Below are 19,729 nucleotides of genomic sequence, written 5' to 3'. Positions count from 1 at the left end.
GTGCTGAGTCGGCTGTTGATGCACGATGCGAGAGCGATGGCGATGACGAAAGACAGGGACGACTTGTCTTTGCTCAAAGGCAATCGCGATTCCGCTGAGCAGGCCTCCCCTTCGCGCACACGCGTTTGTTGGCTGGGAAAGGATGTGTCGAATTTCCGAGAGCGTCCCAGGGCTGCTTTTGCTCGGAGGATGGGCTAGTTTGGGTGTGGACTGTGCATGCAGGTACAACAACAACAACTGACAGCTCAGTGGGGAATGAATGAAGCGTACGCCGCTGCGAAGGGGGATGATGAATAAACACATGGCCGAAACGCTGCATTAGGACCGCGCCCACGGCGACGACGACGACGATAGCCAGCGTGCACTTGTTTGGGCTCTATGCAGGCGGGTGTAAATAGCTCGGTCGTTGCAGTCCCGTGCTCGCAGTGAATTGGGAGCCACTAACAGTCTAGCGAAGAGTCGGTCGATAGGCTGCTAGTGCACGCCCCATGCTCAGTCGCTCCTTCCCCTTCTCCACGTCTTTTCCGCGTCGAGAGTCGGTCGCTCTTTCTTCACTACACGTCCCTGTCCTGCGTCCCTTCCTCTGACCTCTCCGCCCCCCTCGCAGCTGCTTCGTTGCAGCACAAGTCGCTTCCGACTCGACTTCGACCCGCCCGTCTCAGGAACGCCGAGTCGCGTTCCTCGCCCGGTGCATAGCCCCCAAGCCTTTACCGGAGTACGGCTGCGGCCCTGTCTCGCTGCTGTCACAACCACCAAGCCACCCACCCTCCCTACCACTACCCGTCTCCCATTCTCTCCATCTCCCACTCTCTCTCCCCAGGCGACGGCCAATAACGACGCAACCGACACCATGGCGAGCGGCAGTACGAGTTCCAACGTCGTCGGCGTGCACTACCGCGTCGGCAAGAAGATCGGCGAGGGCAGCTTCGGCGTCATCTTCGAGGGCACCAACCTGCTCAACCAGCAGCAGGTCGCCATCAAGTTCGAGCCGCGCAAGAGCGATGCTCCCCAATTGCGCGACGAGTACCGCACATACAAGATCCTCGTGGGCTGCCGTGAGTGCTGACTTTCCTTCCCCCTTTAACTCTACCGCTTGTTTTGTTGAACCTCATCAACACCAACGTCTATATATATCTTCGCACCATCGACTTTGATCGTGACTAACCCGTGCAGCCGGGATTCCCAACGTCTATTATTTCGGCCAGGAAGGCCTTCACAACATTCTGGTCATCGACCTGCTCGGTCCCAGTTTGGAGGACCTGTTCGACCATTGCAACAGGAAGTTCTCCATCAAGACTGTTGTCATGGTAGCCAAGCAAATGGTATGTCCCGACAGCACCGTCGCGCTCTCACCTACTCACACCCATCCAGCTGTCACGGGTTCAGACTATCCACGAGAAGAACCTCATCTACCGCGACATCAAGCCCGACAACTTCCTCATTGGGCGCCCCGGCTCCAAGAGCGCCAATGTCATCCACGTCGTCGACTTTGGTATGGCGAAGCAGTACCGTGACCCCAAGACGAAGCAGCACATTCCGTATAGAGAACGCAAGTCGCTCTCTGGTACCGCTCGTTACATGAGTATCAACACCCATCTTGGGCGTGAGCAATCCCGTCGCGACGATCTCGAGGCTCTCGGTCACGTCTTCATGTACTTCCTGCGAGGTGGACTGCCATGGCAAGGCCTCAAGGCCGCTACCAACAAGCAGAAGTACGAGAAGATTGGTGAGAAGAAGCAGACAACGCCCATCAAGGACCTGTGCGATGGTTTCCCTGGTATGTTACGCGTCTCTGCCGTGCTGTATTCATGCTAACAACGCGTAGAGGAATTCAACAAGTACCTCAGCTACGTCCGGAACCTCGGCTTCGAGGACACACCCGACTACGACTACCTACGGGAGCTGTTCACTCAGGCTCTCAAGAGCACTGGAGAGGTTGAAGACGGCGAGTACGACTGGATGAAGCTGAACAACGGCAAGGGCTGGGAGGTTCTCAAGTCGCACCCATCTGCTGCGCAGGCGATGCACCATTCCAACCCCAACCCCAACTCCTCCATGGCTGTGAACATGCAAGGCCAGCAACACAGGCAACAAAAGACGCACTTGCCCATTGACCATCATCGTCTCAACGAGCCTCTGCCAAAGCCCGGAGCGACCCGCGCCCAGCCTGGACGAAGCCCACGGGAGAACATGAACCGTGATTCGCAGGTGAAGCGAAAGAGCATGGGCGAGCTTGCACCGCCCGAGGGCGCTTCGACGCAGGCCCAGTTCCAACACAGCCAGCCCAACTTGGCCCAGAACAACCGCGCTGCTCCTGCCAGCAGTCCGAACCCGCAGCAACCGAGGCAACCGTCGGCCGAAAAGCCCAGCTTCATGCAAAAACTGGCCAATGCCCTGTGCTGCGGCGCCAGCAAGTAGTGACCGCGGTCCTCGAGCTTGGTTTTCTTCCCTTTGCGTTGCATCACGGAGTCCGTTCTTTGAGCGATAGTATTCCCTCGGTCACGTTTTCTTCCTGTATAGGTATCTTGTAATGATTGATAGACGGGACCGAAAATCTCCTTCAACGGTAATAGTTACGACGACCGATCGACCGAACCGCCTCCCACACACCAGCTTGGATTCCTCATCAGCGCCGAAAAACAACAACATCATCACCATCGTCATCTCCATCTCCTTCATCTCTGCGCTCCCGCGTTGTTGCGAGACTACACCAGCTGGCAGTACATGTGGGAGTGATTTCCATTGGGCGCTTGCGGCGTTGCGGTGTGCTTGGGGACGCTCGCACTTTGTGGCATCTCATTTTCATTATTCATTTTTGGCACGAGGAAAATATAGCATGTAAAGGAGTCTCTTCTGACGGCGCGGCCGAGGCCTACTGTATCGCGTGTACAGGGCGACAGACGGGCCTCGCTTTAGTTCAGGTAGAGTAGTTGGGCGAATAGACGCACTCACTACACGGAAATTTCATCTTTGAACCCAGTGACGTTTGCCATGGCCGGTATCATATCTGCGTGTGCCTGGCCGGTAGCTGCGATCTAGCCGTTGAGGAGATCAAGTGATCATCTCGAGGCAAGGAGCTATGGCCTCTTTGCGCATGCGATTGGAAGGTGCCGTAACAGCGGCAATCCATGACTCCATAGCTGTGCCTACCTATAGCGCAAGAACTTAACTTGTAGCTTGGTTACTCTTGAATCTCTTCGATATCCTTTGCGCACTCTTTTGAACCAGTGTCCCAGCCCTTTTTGACATAATTTTTTCTCTTCTCCGAAATCCCAATATTCCCACACGTGAGGTATCTGCGCAGGGTCCAACGCGACTTCCCAACAACGAAATTAAGCTCGTCCACTCAGCCCGGGGCCTGCGAATCCATCATCCGCACCCTCTCCTACTACCGGCTCATCGATCAGCGGCGCCTTGCGAAAGTTGCGATGGCGTCGGGACGCGATGTGCGCGACATGCTCGGGCTGCCTGCTGCCGGCGGTGATGCGCCAAAGGCAGTTGGTCCAGCAGCAGTGGCGGCGCAGACACAGAAGCGGTCAAAGCCTGCAGGAGGGAGCAGGAAGATACGTACGTTTGGCAGTCCTTACGTCTTTCCTTGGGAAATCGTCAAAAGGTCGAGACTGACTCTCATTCGACCAGAGGGTGTTGCGCGCGAGGTTGCTGCGCTATATGGCGAACGGCCACCGCCTGTCGCCGTCTACGAGGAAAAGAAGGCGTACCGGGCAAAGAGACAGAGCACGGGGCCGGCGAAGCGATGGTATGTAAGGGCGAGGATCCTGTGGAAGATTGGCTAATTCGCGTCGCTAGGATACAACAGCCGTTTACCAACCCAGCGCGCAACGATGGCCTCGTTCTGAAGCACTGGCGGCGCAAGCCCACCACCGCCCCGCCCGTACAGGAAGCCGACGACGCGACGATGCAGGAAAGCGACGCCACCGACAACTACCTCGAACTGTGCGCCGACTACGCCAAATACGACATCAAGGTAGACATGCCCGGCTTTACAGACGAGGAGTACGACCAGTACCTACGCAGCAACGACTGGAGCCGCGAGGAAACAGACTACCTATTCGAAGTGGTACGAGACTACTCATACCGCTGGCCTGTGATATGGGATCGCTATGACTACAAGCCATCACAGCCACACCCACCGGAAACTGCAAACGGCGAGGACCATGCACTAGCCACGATGCCTTTTGCCCCGTCCAAGAAGCGATCGCTAGAGGATCTAAAGGCACGTTTCTACGATATTTCGGCCAAGCTCATGAAGCAACGCATACCAGAAGTCTCAATGGACGCAGACCAGTACAGCCTCTACGAGATGCTTACAAAGTTCGACCCGGTGATGGAACGGAATCGAAAGATGCTGGCCACAGCACTCATCAATCGCACCATGGATGAGGTTAAAGAGGAGGAGTTCTTGCTCACAGAGCTCCAGCGCATCAACATGGCAGCCAACCGACTCGATGCTGAGCGCGAGGAACTTAGGGCACGACTGGACGCACCGCCCCAAAACCAGGCAGTCTCTGCCGGATTACAGGCCTTTACATCGTCGCAAGCCCTCCAGGCTCTCTTCCAGCAGCTGTTTCAGCAAGACCGCAGCAAGAAACGCGCTTCAGGCGGCGGAACAGGACCTGGCCGCCTCAGCCTCTCCGCGAACGACATGGTGCACACTCCCGGCTCGGCACAACAACAACTCTCAGCAGCAAATCGACGGCAAAGCATGGCACAGAACCAACAACCCACCGCGCAAACGCCAGTCAAGCACCTCTCTCCACATCAAGAACATCGCTTCAATGTATCAACACATGATAGACTTACTTCGGGCGTTACGTTTGGCTCCGACAAGCTGCTTAAGATGCGACAGGCGAAAAGCAATGTTCAAACCCAAAAGATTGGCCAAATGTTGGCGGCTTTGGGTGTCAGTGATATTGTCAGTATCCCGACGAGTAAGGTCGGTGAGGTATTTGAGAGTCTCGTCACAAAGGTCAGCAAATTACTCGACGTGCGCAAAGTTCGCGAGAAGGAGGAGGGAGAATGCAAAGTTTTGCTTGCTATGAAAGCTCGGCGAAACGAGAGCGGTGAAGGAGAAGGAGAAGGCCAAGCGAAACACGAAGTTCCCGACTCGCAACAGACACCAGGTGGGGAAGTCGATGCCGATGGAGAGAATGACGACGATGAAGATGAGGACGATGTTAATAAGAACTACGGGGACGATGGCGACGCAAATAGGGATGATCACGAAGACGACAATGACGGTGATAATCCCGACGATGACGCTGAGGGCGAGGAAGATGAGGGAGGCTTCAATGGGGAAGAAGATGATGGGGACGTGGATGCAGAGGGGGAGGATGATAGTAAACAGCAGTCAAGAGCGACTAGTCAGGGTGCATCAGGGCAAGGGCACAAGAGAAGTGCAAGCGTGTTTTCTCAAAGCAGCGAGGTTAGCAGTAAGAGGGCGAGGAAATGAGCACCCGAGTAGAAGTTTGATTTACTCTTCTTTTTGCTAGCATAGCGATGGCGTTGGGATGGCAAGAAAGGGAAACGTTGGGATACGATATGGGATTGGATATATATACCGACATTTACATTGCCGTCCAATGATGCGTAATCAGTCGTATGCGCACGAATGTACAACATCCTCCTACCTCCCTGACTATTCGTGTCTCACATCATATCTTCGCCTTTGATTCTCCCTCCTGCTCCAGCCTCGCAAACAATGGCGCACTTCTTCCCCCACGAAACAGATCTAACATGTCCTTGCCCATCCACGCCTGCCTGTTCTTCGCCAAACCTTTCTCCAAATCCGCAAATCGATCTGCTTGGACGAATATGCCCGCACCATTCGCCTTGGTTCCCTCATTCAACAACCAACAGACGGCCAAAGCAACAGCTTCCGGTCTGTTAATCGGCACACCCGCCTTGGCCATCTCCCTCACATACACATCCGGGTCCATGGCCAGGGCGCTGTTGTTTGCTGCCAAAATAGGCGTAGCCGTTATGGCAGGCGCAACAACTGATATGTTAATGTTTAGTTTGGCACACTCTTGCTTCAACGCTCTCATCAAGCCCACGACACCGTGTTTCGCCGCGGAATACAACGGCGCCCCTGCTGAGGCTAGATAGCCTGCCAGACTAGCTGTTAGCACAATCGAACCCCCTTCTTTCCCATTTTTCCGCAGATAGTGGATGGCGAGTTTTGTTGTGTCGGCCGCGGCATCCATATCCAGAGTCAGAGTTTTCCGATTTGGCTCAGCGAGTCTGCCATCGCTATCGAGCGTGTCGTTGAAGAATTGGTCGCCCTGTTCGGCGATCCCGGCGTTGACGAAGACGCAGTCTATGCGGCCGAAGCGTTTGTGTGCTGCTTCGAAACCAGCGCGTTGGGAGACCCAGGAGGTCACGTCACATTTGTGGAATAGTAGGTTTGAGGAAGGGTGGTTGAAGGACTGGGGTGGGGGCTGCAGGTCGACCACGACAAGGTTGTGGGAAGGGTTCAGGGTTGAAAGGAGATTTGTTGTTGCTAGACCGATGCCGGAAGATCCGCCTGTTATGAGAATGGTTTTTGGTGTTGATTTCAGAGCGTGGAGAGCGGATACTGAGGGTGAGAAGAGTGCCATGTCGGTGGTGGATTCGACTGGTTGTATGAAGATGGAGGCGGAGATCACTTGGTGTAGCACTTGAGATGAGGTAGATGTCCTGGCTGATTTTGTGAAATAGTAAGAGGTTTAGCAAGGGTCTTTAGCATTGTCAACGTAATCAACCGCCTGCGGACGATTTGTTTGCCTGGGTTATACGCTGTAGCTGCGGGGTTGGCCTCGGAGGTGTCTCAAAGAGGTGGGCATAGCTGTATAGGTAATCGCCGCCGACTCGACTACCGGTAAGGAGAAACGAGAGGAGGAGCCAAATGACTACACAGGGATTCAGCAGTATGTACCACAGTAAACAGAGTACCACATCCTTTACGCGCTACCACGGTGATGCTCCAGACCTGTCCACCACAGTCCATATTCAGCATCAGCCTCTCGCATTTTTGAACTGCATTTCGGAAAGCTGTCCTCTCTCAAAAAACACTCTCAGTTGACAGTAGTAGTCCTGAAGCCAGAGTCATGTTCGAGTCAGATTAAGACGCGAAAGAAGGCACGTGTCGGGAGTCTAACCGCTTTCGGAACGTACACCTGGAGTTTCGCGATCTCGAAGCATTGGAGCTTCAAGTTTCCCAAGTGACCAGCTCGCCCAACACTCAACTCCGCGCACAGCCAGTCCTTCGCAGGGAAATAGTACTGCCAATATGTGGAAACCAACATTGCTGCTCGCCGCTGCGCTAGCGGTGCCGTCACAAGCGCTGCACTTCTTCATGGACGGTGCGGTCCAGAAGTGCTTCTACGAGGAATTGCCCAAGGATACACTGGTCGTTGGTACGAGACATGCTCTCCAATGGGTCTCTTGGCGTCGAGACGTCACAAAGCCGGCGCAAGAATTACGACTAACATGACTAGGCCACTACCACGCCGAAGCATGGGACGACGCAACCAAGACCTACCAAACCAAGCCCGACGTCGGCGTCTTCGTCACCGTGGAAGAGACATTCGATAGCAACCACCGCATCGTTGCCCAACGAGGGACATCCGAGGGCCGCTTCACTTTCAGCGCTGCCGACAGCGGTCAACATAGAATCTGCGTGACACCCCAGAATGTGCCGAGCAGTGGTGGGGGTTGGTTGAGCTCAGGTGTACACGGCACAGTCAAGTTCACACTGGACATGGCGATTGGCGAGACCAGCAGAATCGAGAGCACGGACAAGGACAAGGTCGAGACGCTGGTGCAGAAGGTCAAGGACCTCAACTCGAGGTTGCAGGACGTCAGGAGGGAACAGGTCTTCCAGAGAGTGAGTTTCCCACCTAGAGATTGGCCGCATGGATGCGAGAACGCTGGCTAATACATTCTGCAGGAGCGCGAAGCCGAATTCCGCGATCAGTCCGAGCACACCAACTCGCGTGTCGTTCGCTGGACACTCATCCAACTTGTCATCCTCGGTGTTACATGCGTTTGGCAACTATCGCATTTGCGAGCTTTCTTCATCAAGCAGAAGCTTACCTAGAGTCCTCGAAACGATCGCCATGTTTCGTTTCCGGCGCGCACAAAGACATGAGGAAGGATTTGGAAGAAAAGGCACATTTCACCTGGTTCGGTGGAACGCACTTGCATCTGTATTGCGGAATACGGCGTTGGAACAACGGGTTGGTGGGGTTAGCGTTTGTGGTTTTGAATGAAGCATAGCACCACACAGTACATGTGTTAAGTAGGTATGCGCTTTTACTGTCTGTCTCTCTCGTTAGTTCTCGTGTGGTGCTCAGTTCAAGGATGTGTGCAAGATTATTGCCTGTAGGAACATATTCATCAATGCTGACAGGAAGTAGAAACATATCCGTTGTATTGAGAGAGTCGAAAGTGCGGGTGTGTATGAATCAATACAAATGACCTATCTAGCTCTAGCATATGACCAGAGCGTCACCTATTCACTGTCATAATATCTCGGTACCGGCAATGATTCACGCCCGGCAATTTACCCAGTACCGGTAAACTATTCAATATGTATCGTCAATATCCATTATCGGCAACCTGAATACGTCCAGAAACCCTTCGAAGCCTGGTAGCTTTTCACGCCCGACAGATTGAGTACTGAAAAATTTGTCACCCCGGCACATGCGGTACTGGCAAGTTTCACTACCAGCATCAGATCCAATATTGGTACTGTTACGTATAGGATGTTGCAATACCGCCAATCTGATGCGACACTAGCAAATTATCACTATTCAATACAAGTCTTGTCGAAATCTTGACTCTATCAACAACACTGTAGGACTCGGTCAGCATTGAAGAATTAGTTCCAAGTTCCAGCAAACAATGTGTCCACACAACTAGTCGGATGTCGTCGATGGCGCTGGTTCACAATACGATTGGACAACACCCACAATTCTATTTCTGTCTTGCCAAGCAGAATAATGGCAATTCCAACCCAGCATTTGGGTAGGACGGCCTCTCCCGAGCCCGCGTTTCCGTTTCTCGTTTGCTGCAAGTGACTGTACATTCCGCCCCCACGTAGCCTCACACGGGTCAGCCTTGCTCCTTCCGAAATCAAACCAATTGTACGACTTGGTACTTATCTGGTGGCTGCAAATCCCAGACTCACACTCCTTCAAGTAACCTCATCTGAATGCTGATTACGCCAGGATCCTGCGGTTCATTGGGTTTGTGAGACAACGCGCACCCTCCAACTGTGAACTACTATTGATAAGAGCACGGTCTGTTGAACTCAGCCTGACCTCGTGCTGTTGACAACCATCAGGGTGTTATAAAGATGCCCACTAGGCACACAAATATTTCTCGTCGACCTTGGATCAGAGATCTGCGCATGCATCGATAACACTCATGAACTCAACACTGGTCCACGGCTGGGTTTCTTCGCCAAATGAACGCGGTACGATTGACATCGTCTGGAGCTGCCTTGTCACCATGTTTTTGTGCAGTTGGTCTGTTCTGTTTCTGAACGTGCCCGACAAACACGACTTCCGGTCATATCTATCAACAAAACTTTCATGGGTCGCCTTTACCATCTTCTTTCCCGAAATCCTAGCGTCATTCGCCCAGGTCCAGTATCTCTCCGCGCGACACTCTGTGTCCGAGTTTACCAAACTTGGATATCATGACTGGTCCATGACACACGCGTTCTTCGCCGACATGGGAGGCTTCATGCTTGACCCTCCAGACTACCCGCCATTTCCCGTCAACGCCCATCAGATTCACTACCTTGTTGAGCACGGCTTCATCGGTTTCCCCAGCATTCAACGAGACACCATCCAGGACAGGAACAAAGCAGACGCTTTCGTTCGTATCCTTACTTCCATCCAGATACTCTGGTTCGCCCTCCAATGTATCGGCCGCGCCGTTCAGCATTTGAACGTATGCATGCTCGAGCTGGACGTTGTTGCTATCGTGCTATGCACGTTTCCAACATTCTACTTCTGGTTCCATAAGCCGTTGGACGTTGACACGACGGTCACTCTACATCTCGAAGGATCGCTTGAATTGAGAGATGTACTTGTACTAGCAGAGGATGTAGCCAAGCAACCATTCGAACTCACTCCGCTCGACTTTATCAATCCACCTCCAGATCCCTATCAAATTCTTGACCCCATCATGTGGGGGCTTGAGCACTTGCTCCAACTGGGTACAGACTCTAAACATGTGCCAATTACACGATTCAAAAACACGTCGCGGATGAACCCTGGGAAAGTGACGATATCCGAGTGGGCAATATCCACGATTGTATCACTCACCTTCATTTGCATACACTTCATCGCGTGGGACTTCAACTTTCCATCACCGTTAGAAAGAAACCTCTCGCGTAGTGCCTTTGTCCTACTCCTCGGATGTGGCTTTGTCTTTGGTAATCTTTGGTTCCTGACCATATGGCAATTACCGAACCTTTGTCGTCGATTAGGGATTCCGCAAGTCGACACCGTTACACAACTAATGTACCAGATACATCCTTTCTTTCAGTACGCACTCACCGTCCCACTATTTGGGGCATATGGACTCGCGCGGTTGTTCATCATCGTAGAAGGTTTTGCTAGTCTAAGAGCGCTTCCTGCAAGTAGCTTTCGTGGAGTGGAGTGGTCTGACATGTTTCCTCACATCTAGAAAAGGCGCACCAAGACTCTGTGCCAGGACGATGTCATAGCTCGACCGCAGCCATTTTGTAGTGCCAGTCTACCCGAGGCTCACTTATCGAATGCGAAAAACGGGCTATCGGGGATAATACAACTTTGGCAGGACTCTCAACAAAATCAAATACATGAATACAGCTCTGGTGATGTTGCGAAAGCTATAACGAGACTTTCCAGTTACTCAGGTACCACTTCATACCATGCAAGTTTTGAGTAGAATACACCTTGAGAAGAATCTACGGAGTAGTTAAGATGAGTAGTTTTGTCTGAACTGCATTTGAGCATTATCTTTGTGATACTTGGAAGGATGCCGGTACTCTCACACATCCAACTTTTCCAATAGCACTAGGGTGTGGTTTGAGTCAACACTTCAGCTAATACCCATTACTGAGAGAGCATGGTTGTAGCGGATTACTGTGAGATGCGATGTGCGAGTACAAGAATTGTGAAGTAGCATGACAGCATAGGACCAGAAATGCTCGAAGCTCTTCCTGACAACTACATCGGAACTTTGACATGTCATTTTCTGCAACAGAACCGTGGCACGTTCAGCAACTCGTCTAAAGCCTTGGTGATCCCGCCCACATGAATGGTTCACATGTCGTAAGACTCCGTTCTCACCAGCCACAGCCCAACAGCTAGCTAGTGCCATCAATGCCAGCCTGTCTCAGATCCTCGGAATACATTCAATGATAGCGCATGCGCACAATCTCTTTCCGTGGAACGACTGTCCACGCGCACATCCCACAGCGACCGCTGGAACCAATCAGCGGAGACCGCAAATGAGCAACGCATCATGATCGGCAGACGTCGACGCGATAACTGGCTTCTAGTGACTTCACCATTTTTTCATATCAGTGGAACCTTGTGCTCCAACTCGCATCGACAGCTGTAGCCAAGAAAGACTTGCGCCGCGGAAGTTCGGATTGAGATGGAGACGGACAGTGGGTAAAGGTCGTCATTCGCGTGGAGCTGGGAAAGGTTATCCGGTTGACGTTACCGGCGATCTTCAAGCGTATACCGTGTAAGAAGGAAAACAGCCATATGCGTATCATTGGGCGAGTGTGTTTAATTCTTTTTCGACGGTAGATATGGAGAAGCCATCATTAGCTTGCATGAAACCCTTCCTGTCAATTTTTCTTGGTAGCTGACACCGGTTGAAGCTGCGTGGGTGGACCGAATCTCGACCGAACTGCATGTCTCAAAACGACGTCAATAGCTTCATTCGTCAAATGCTAGGAGCAGAAGATGATGCGAACTTGGGTTTGGAACACAAGCTATTGAAACCTTATTGTAACTTCTGATGCCGTTCCCGCCAAACAACTGCAAGCGCACCGTTGCTATCGATACAATGCATTGCCCGATGCCCAGCGCTCTTCTCAGCCCTACATGACGCCATGCACTCAAACCGCATCGGCGGCGGTTCCCCATCACGCTCAACCCACCAAACATCCGTCCCACATCCATCTCGGATCCGAAGGGACAGCAGCAACAAGACAGGGACTGATGCATCTTTTAGGTTCGTGCAAACCAGGTCCGACATTTTTCAGTGGAGCCATGGATTGGGTCGCAGTGCATCGAGACCACGCCATTATGCAAACCATGTGCTGATATGCAGGTTGTCGAATTCGGCACCACAGCTTCTGGTAAATGGCTGATAAATCAAATGATACCAATGCGATACTCACCATGCCCACATTTTCACCGGCGGGCGTCACGCAACCATGGAATCATGGATGCCATGTTGCTGCATCGGGTACACATACCACCATCGCTATTCCCGGGCCTCGGCCCGATCAAATGCTTTGCTTCTGCTTTGAAATCCAACTTCCTCGGCCACATTGTAGAAGGAAAAGAAAAATCGAAGGCTTCTAGAACGACAACTTGTTCTATCTGATAGGAGATGCATGGAGATGCATGCGTTGGACGAAGAGAGGCTGAGGCCGCTAGCGGGGCCCGCGGACGGGCGGTAATGGGCCCAGATCTCGTGGCGCACTCACCCTTGTGCGCACTTTAGCCGTGCAACTGTGTGTGCTTTTGCTTGTAGTATGCATAGCCGACAATGTTACACTTGGGACAAGAGGCTGAATCTAGAGTGTAAGACTTGAAGTGGTGTCAGCTTGGGTTGTCCATGCTGCAGTGTAAGAAGACGTACGATGCTTGCAGTGGGTGTAGGTCAGAGCGTGCCATTTGGATTGAGGCCGGCGACGCCGTTACCATGTACAACATGCGTGGTGGCAGCTCAAAAAAAAAAAACGCTTCCAGTCAATAATGACCATACAACCGCACGAAGTGAACAGACAGTGTGAGAGTAGAATACCGTTTGACGTTGAAATTACTTTGGGATATCAATCCTAGCTACAAGAGATTCAATACATGCGCTTGCTTCTCCCTTCTCTTGCTGTCACAACGTTGCTGAGTACAATGTATAGGCAAACAAGTGGCTGCGACAATTCGAGGAACAGTGAAGTGTTGTACAGCATTATGATGCCCCAAATGGAGTCAGGTATATCGAGAATAATGAAATCTAATCCCAAACGTAGCCAAAGCTCCAGGAACCAGCGATGCCGTCTATGGAAATCATCGCTTTTTGTGCACATACGAAACCCATCTCTTTCATCAAATCATCGTCCCATGCGCCCGCTTGTTGGTCGCTGAAAAGTCATGTCGCAAAAATGTACTAGGAAATAAGGAAGAATACTGTACAGTCGAAAGGAAAGAGCCCGAAACGCCGAATGATTCAGTTCCGACCAGCGACAACTGAATGCGATGCAACCAGGCGCGTGACCACGAATGTGAGAGACGCGGGGATAAGCACCATTTTTTGGCTGTGTCCAAGACACGAAAACACGCTTGTTGTCGAAGTCCAGATTGGCAAGGAAGAATCTTCGTGCGTAGCATTTCATCCGTGTGGTCAGCTGCGTGCCATAGAACAGTCACGGCTATTCTGGCATGTGCGCAACGGAGATGCAGGGGCCTGGCTTCCGCGGAAATCGGTGAACGCCGCGCATTGCGCTATGCTCAGTCATGGTTACCTCCACGCCTGCGGTGCTTTCCGGGGAAGTCGACCTCGGGATGCACTACGCGCATATGGCGTGTCAATGCGTCATTGCGCGAGAAGGTCTTTTCCTCAACGCAGAGTGCGCAGCGGACCTTTTGCTTGCGTGCATTGTGTATTGTGTCCTCATGACGTGTGAGGTCATAAGGGCGGGAAAATACAGTGTTGCAAGGCTTGCCGGTCGTGGGGTTGATGCGCTCACACTTGTGGGGTCCCGCTTGCGAATTGCGTTCCAAAATAGCCGCCGACGTCATAGCTGTGCTGAGATTGGCACTTCGATGACCCTCACGCTTGTGCTTCTGGAGTTTTTGTGGGGTCTCGAAACGCTGGGAGCAGCCATGATACGTGCATGAGTAGGTACCAGACTCAGCAGTCGTAGATGTTGGCTTCGTCATATAGCGGTCGGACAAGACGCTATTTTGGCTACCATTCGGTGGCTCAGCTTCGCTTGCGCTGGATTCCATCGATGTCAAATGCGCAGGGAATTCGGGTGTCTGGTCGATTGCCGACGACATGGTGTTGGTTGTTGATCGGTACTGAGATGGTGCGTTCATGGACAGACCGTGCATGTTCCCTATCGATGGTGTGGCGAAGTTGAAGCTGGACGACTGTTGTAACGACGGAGCGGTTGCAGTGGAGAAGTTTGGTGAGAATTGTGGTGTTGCCCAACTGTCGCGACCGTAGGACTGTGATGAGGATGGTGCGTCAAAGCTGGATTGGGTAGCAGTCCTATATTGTTCGCCACCGTTGTATTGGCCATCGTACTCGCTAGCGCCACTGTCCGGGAACAGTGGAACCTTTGACTCTTCGTCCGATTCCCGGAAGTCCAGCAGAGCATCCTTGGGGGAAATGGTCTTTGGCTCAGAGTCATCGCTCGGTTGCATCTGAGACTTCATAGCGTAAGCGGCATCAGCCTGGCGATTTTGCTCACGTGCCGCAACAGCAGTGTTCATGGGCGAGGCGAACGAGTTGCTTGGCTGTCGGTAGGGTGAGCTCTTGCGGAAGGGTGAGTCACTTCTTGAGGCAGTGCTGCTTGGCGACTGTGAGCGCGCGTACTGTGCAGCCTGGAGCGCTCGCTGTACGTTTTCGTTGGTATTGCTGCGGTATGGGGAGAGCAACGACGACTGTGCTGGCTTGGACTGCGACACTGATTGGGTAACAGCGCTGGGCTCGTAGAAGCCAGTGTCGGCAGCAATGTCGGTGTATGTTCTTTCGAACTTGGGTACCGGGCGCATATCTGGGTCATTGTAAGCACAGAACTGGTCGAAGAGCCAGGAGTCTATCCTGCGGAGGTCCTCACCATTCGCAGGCTGCTTGAAGTCCATGTCGTCCTGTGCTGTGTGTGGCGTGGCAGGAGAGTCGTGGCCGTAGCTTGATACCGATTGCCCAGTCGAGTGCGCGTAGTCTGGTACGTCATCACTTTGGTCCATGAGCGCTTGCTTCATCGACATGTGGGCTGACATGGTGTGGTCCATGTTGGGGGCAAAGTTGCTGCTGAAGTTGTTGGTGTTCATGAAGGAGTCCTGGGTAGGTGTCTGCGAAGGTGTAGGCAGATGGTTGTGGAACGACCTTTTGGATATGTCAGCCGTGTTCAACGAATCAGCCAGCGTAGCTTCGTACGAGGGCGAAGGCGAAGGCAAAGGCGAATGCCGGGGGAGAGCGACGTACTGGTAGCCTGCCGAAGGTCCGACGGCCTGGTACTGTGAGGCACTTGAGCCTACAGAAGACGACGATGAGGCGCGCTGGTGGCCGCCGTTGCGGTTCTGGTTCTGCGAAGGTGTCTGGAGCGATTGGCCCTGGACGTTACCATAGTTGTTCCAGGACTCGAGTCCGGTGCCGGTGTTGTTGGCCGAGAGCATCGGGGGTTGTGTGAAGGCCTGGGGCAGCTGCGGTGTTGGTGTCGACTGCTGGATGCGGATGGCCGGGTTTGCGAAGCCCGTGTATGCGCTCGTCATGTACGAGGTGGGTGCACTGGCAGACGAAGTGGCGTAGAGCTGCTGCTGAGACTCGACGTAGTCGTTGAGGAGCTTCTGGTCGTAGAGATGTGGTGCGGCGAATTGCTGGGGCAGTTGGTGGTACGACGAGAGGGAAGATGGTGGTGACGGTATGGTTGAAAGGGGGTGACGTTGTGTGGGTAGCGCTAGCATAATGGTCGGGAGAAAAGTAAGGGACCAGCGCGGGTGGCAAGTTACTTATACTAGTGGGCGCCCGGCCGATGACTCGGGTAGTCTTCGCCGATTTGAGTGAAAGACCACTTGATGAGGTGATCTAGCACAGCAGTCGGTGGAAGGCTGTCGAAGCAAGCGGTGTTTGCGTCGGCTGTGCTCGGATTGTCGGAACTAAGCGCCTATGTGCGTGACTGTTGAATTGCAAATTGCTGAGCGATGGTTTCGACGGCTTGGGCTGCAGAGAGTACGCGGATTCGGTTTCCTTTCATACCTCATCCTATGACGCAACGTTGGAACCTAGGTTGTGTTGCTTTGCAAGGGTATATACGCTAACCGCACGCCAACGCGCAAGAGCGGCGCGATCGACACCACCCTCACACACCCTGCATACGGCCGCCGCGGGCCCTGTCCGACCGAAAGGCTGTGCAGTCCCCGGCAGACGAGATGCTACCATACACCTGCAGAGTTTTCCACATGCACTCGGATAGCAGCCGAGATAGCTTCGCCCAACGTCCATGGCCTGCTCCCAAAATACCGAGCAATCGCCTGTGTGCATCCAGGCCATCTCGGCACCCATGCACTCCACGTGAAACGGAGCCCTGCGAACCGAACCGTTACTCGTCGCTGTGGCCGTCCGCCTAGTCTGTGGGTAGTCGGGCATGTAGCCTGTAGGCTATGGGATGATTACGACCGTGTCTAGTCCAACAGCTGGCCGCTTCTCGCAGGGATTACAATGTTTCAACGCGGGCTGAGCACCATCGTTTACATGTCGAGCTACTCGACAACGCATAGCAGATTACGAATACTGCTACATGGTAAGAGAGATAGAGTACGCGAAAGCACCAGCCACACCTCTGGCCAGTTCCTGTAATGGTCACATGTTCCCCCGCGTGACTCACAGAGAGTCACTGCCATTTGAGCATTGGTCTCAAGACGACGATATCATGGTGCTTTCAGCTTGTGTCTGTCGGCACGTGAGCCCATGCGGCCTCGTCTAGAGATAACCGTCCGTAGCCCTACCCCATACTCTGCACTATTGATAGCTGGATCTGGTGGCCAAACGGCTCCCAAGGACCACGCTGCTGGCTAGCATAGTGCACATGTGTTGACGAGACGCTCAAACTGGATATTGATCTACAATGCTACTAGATCAAGTCGGACTACCATCTATCCTGCACCAGGGCGCTACGCTTCGGCTTCGGCTTCGGCACTGGCAGCATCCTCTGTTCAACAACGGCACCAGCACTTCGGTGCAACATTCCTACAGGTCAAGTACAGCCAAGATTGCACAGGGAAAACTCTTCACTGAGGCTTTCCTCGCACGAGTGTGCTGAAAAACGACATATGCAACGTGTTGCAGGCATCCTGTGGAGTCGCATAGTAACCCTACAAACCAACGTGGCATCGCATCGACGGCCCCGAACGGGCAAGATCGGTGGAGAAGCGCTCCAGTATGCAGGGTCGGTTGCGCCACTGTGTGGCAGTGCCAGCCCTACCGTATCCACGGGTAGTGCAACTCTGTCGCTTGCTCCGAGATCTGGACCCTTATGCGCCCATCGAAGGCACTAGCCACATTTCTAAGCCAGTGCGCTGCCACTCGAGCCTTCTGCAGCCTTCTGAAGCCACGTTCCTAATACCTTTTCCTTTCTGCCATTCCCATACTGATTACATGCTGTTGTGCCTTTCCTGTCACTTTCGTGTTGCATCCCCCCTTCCGTCGGACCGAGCAAATGCTATTTCTCCGCTTACGATGATAATGACATCATCTCCCCAAACTTTCCTTAGCATCCCTTTGCACTCATCCAAACCGACTGCCGTGCAGAACTCCTGCTTTGCGCTTCTATTTTTGCGAAGCAATACGTCCCCAATGAATATCCTTTCCCTGACGTCTTAGTCGACGTTCTGCTGGTCATTGAAACTGCCCATCACTTCTCGAAGGTCGCTCGATGCGGTCATGGATCGCCAACGGCTGAGCGGGCACCATCCCTAGCCCTTTTGTCCGCCAATCCGCGATGGCGGGATGATGAGACCCTGCGTCGGCTTGATTTTGACAAAGTTTCTGCCGGTCCACCTGCTCTCATCGGCAACATGGCTGCCGATCATGACGCCTGAGGCACGATAATCGCGTGTGTTCCCTTGTCCACTCACGACGCATCTGTGACATATTGCGTGCAACCCATTGATACACCATACATCTCCTACTATCGACATGAATGCTGCCTTAAGCATCATGTTGTCCCTCTTTTCTTATCCATACTTGATCTGCCGGAACGAGAATTTTTCAACTTTTGCGCGCATATGCAGGGCACCTGTCCACCCGATGTTCTGCCGCCCAACGCTTCTTTTGGGTTTATAGGGCTTGGAAAATGTAACACCGCATCGACCGTTTCCGGTTTTGTCCACCGCGGCATTACAGAACTTGGTTTCCAACGTCATCTGTCATGCGCGCAGTTACAGCCGCTCTCCTGACTATTGCATCACATAGATGATTGTTTCTTTGGCCATGAACAGATGCAACTCAATTCAGTGGATTCTGCGACGCCCAATGCCACGATACGGAGTTCGTCCGGTCGGTCGGTCGGTCGGTCGAGCTGGTGATCAGCCGGATCCGATCTCACCACACTATACGCTGACTGCATTCTCCCCATTCTTTTTGGTCCTCAATACTCAAAAGCACGTTTGCTTCCCTTTTCGTGGCCCGGTGGCATCACCTCGGCCGCACTTTGGAGCGATTTTGCGCCGAGCATTTTAGGCGCGAAGACGCGCGGAATTGCGTTATCTCCGGGACTCAATACGACTGCTCATTAGCCAACTGTTACTCAGCGCTGACTGAACATGAATCCTGTCGTTGTGTTGGTCGGCTGTTTGTCGTTGCTCCGAAGTAAATCCATACATGTTGTATACGAAACCAATACATGTCGTCGGCGAAAATCAGCCGGTGCAAGCAGCTAGTATGTATTACGAGCATCTTGCGAGGCTGATCGTGATAAGTAGTTAGCTTCTGATAAAATAGGCAGCTCCACGTACTAAACACGAGTTCCTGTACGAGTGGGTGTACGCACGCTAAGCCCTCCGTCCGTGGGCTGCCCTTCTCAGATCTTGCTCTCGCTAATCTGTGATCAGTAGTCTATCTCCACATGGCAACACTGTCAGCTTCGGGGCCGCGTAGGCTTTGGCCACCCTGCATGTCAGCCTCGCAAGCCTCTACGCTGCTTCAACGCAAGCTTTTGGGCTCCGAACATATCCCTATCGGCGAAAACTAAGTGTGCAGCGGTCATCCACGTACACAATCTTATCTGCATTTTGGTATTCATCCTAATCTTTTCAGTTTTGCAGAATAGTCCTGGATGTAGAGTGTCTTTGTATGCACAGCCTCGGGTGGCTCTACCATGTGCTTTCGCTCGTTGAGGTTACCTTACTACCTATACAGTCACTGTCCACTCACTGTCTCTTGGTCTAATTACTACCTCCCTGATTCTGGTGTGATCTAACAAATCCCTTGTCTCCCAAGACTAAATGATCGACAGTAAGCGATATCGGTCTGTTAGAGTAACTTTTCGAGTTCAACAAACTCTTCAACAAGTATCAGCACTAACCGAGACGTTTAACCAGACGTATTCAAGTGCAGCAAACGCTCAAGAAGCGCGAAGGACCATTCACAGGTGTTGATGAACGTCACCAAACCACATCCCATTGGAAAGCGAGTATCTTTTGCACTGGTGGGCTAGAGTGCTGGGAAGGGAGTCGCGCGTATGCTCGCACAATAGCAAAAGACA

At 52.8% G+C, this 19,729-nt stretch overlaps 6 protein-coding genes across 6 annotated transcripts; 4 read left to right on the top strand and 2 right to left on the bottom strand.

Moving 5' to 3' along the window:
• The first annotated feature begins 508 nt into the window (after positions 1-508).
• On the top strand, positions 509-2,980 carry ACET3X_003967 (uncharacterized protein). Its single transcript, XM_069450120.1, has 4 exons — positions 509-1,055; positions 1,174-1,322; positions 1,372-1,777; positions 1,826-2,980. The coding sequence occupies exons 1-4, from the start codon at positions 851-853 to the stop codon at positions 2,416-2,418; spliced, it is 1,353 nt and encodes a 450-aa protein (XP_069307945.1). The 5' UTR covers positions 509-850; the 3' UTR covers positions 2,419-2,980.
• Positions 2,981-3,428: 448 nt separating this feature from the next.
• On the top strand, positions 3,429-5,060 carry ACET3X_003966 (uncharacterized protein; the record flags this gene model as incomplete). The annotated part of the gene is made up of 4 exons (XM_069450119.1): positions 3,429-3,567; positions 3,640-3,757; positions 3,808-4,963; positions 5,016-5,060. The coding sequence occupies 4 exons, from the start codon at positions 3,429-3,431 to the stop codon at positions 5,058-5,060; spliced, it is 1,458 nt and encodes a 485-aa protein (XP_069307944.1).
• A 612-nt stretch (positions 5,061-5,672) lies between these two features.
• On the bottom strand, positions 5,673-6,617 carry ACET3X_003965 (uncharacterized protein; the record flags this gene model as incomplete). Its single annotated transcript, XM_069450118.1, has 1 exon — positions 5,673-6,617. One exon carries the CDS (start codon positions 6,615-6,617, stop codon positions 5,673-5,675), a length of 945 nt encoding a protein of 314 aa, XP_069307943.1.
• A 596-nt stretch (positions 6,618-7,213) lies between these two features.
• On the top strand, positions 7,214-8,879 carry ACET3X_003964 (uncharacterized protein). The gene is made up of 4 exons (XM_069450117.1): positions 7,214-7,415; positions 7,497-7,885; positions 7,949-8,299; positions 8,418-8,879. Exons 1-3 carry the CDS (start codon positions 7,289-7,291, stop codon positions 8,096-8,098), a joined length of 666 nt encoding a protein of 221 aa, XP_069307942.1. The 5' UTR covers positions 7,214-7,288; the 3' UTR covers positions 8,099-8,299; positions 8,418-8,879.
• Positions 8,880-9,513: 634 nt separating this feature from the next.
• ACET3X_003963 (uncharacterized protein) lies at positions 9,514-10,701 on the top strand (the record flags this gene model as incomplete). The annotated part of the gene is made up of 1 exon (XM_069450116.1): positions 9,514-10,701. The coding sequence occupies one exon, from the start codon at positions 9,514-9,516 to the stop codon at positions 10,699-10,701; it is 1,188 nt and encodes a 395-aa protein (XP_069307941.1).
• Positions 10,702-13,748: 3,047 nt separating this feature from the next.
• On the bottom strand, positions 13,749-15,932 carry ACET3X_003962 (uncharacterized protein; the record flags this gene model as incomplete). Its single annotated transcript, XM_069450114.1, has 3 exons — positions 13,749-15,022; positions 15,086-15,354; positions 15,454-15,932. 3 exons carry the CDS (start codon positions 15,930-15,932, stop codon positions 13,749-13,751), a joined length of 2,022 nt encoding a protein of 673 aa, XP_069307940.1.
• Between the last annotated feature and the right edge of the window lie 3,797 nt (positions 15,933-19,729).

This window comes from Alternaria dauci, chromosome 3 (genome assembly GCF_042100115.1).
Source record: "Alternaria dauci strain A2016 chromosome 3, whole genome shotgun sequence".
Lineage (NCBI taxonomy): Eukaryota > Fungi > Ascomycota > Dothideomycetes > Pleosporales > Pleosporaceae > Alternaria > Alternaria dauci.
The sequence above is the reverse complement of the archived record's forward strand: the minus strand, read 5'-3'. Positions and strand labels throughout refer to the sequence as shown.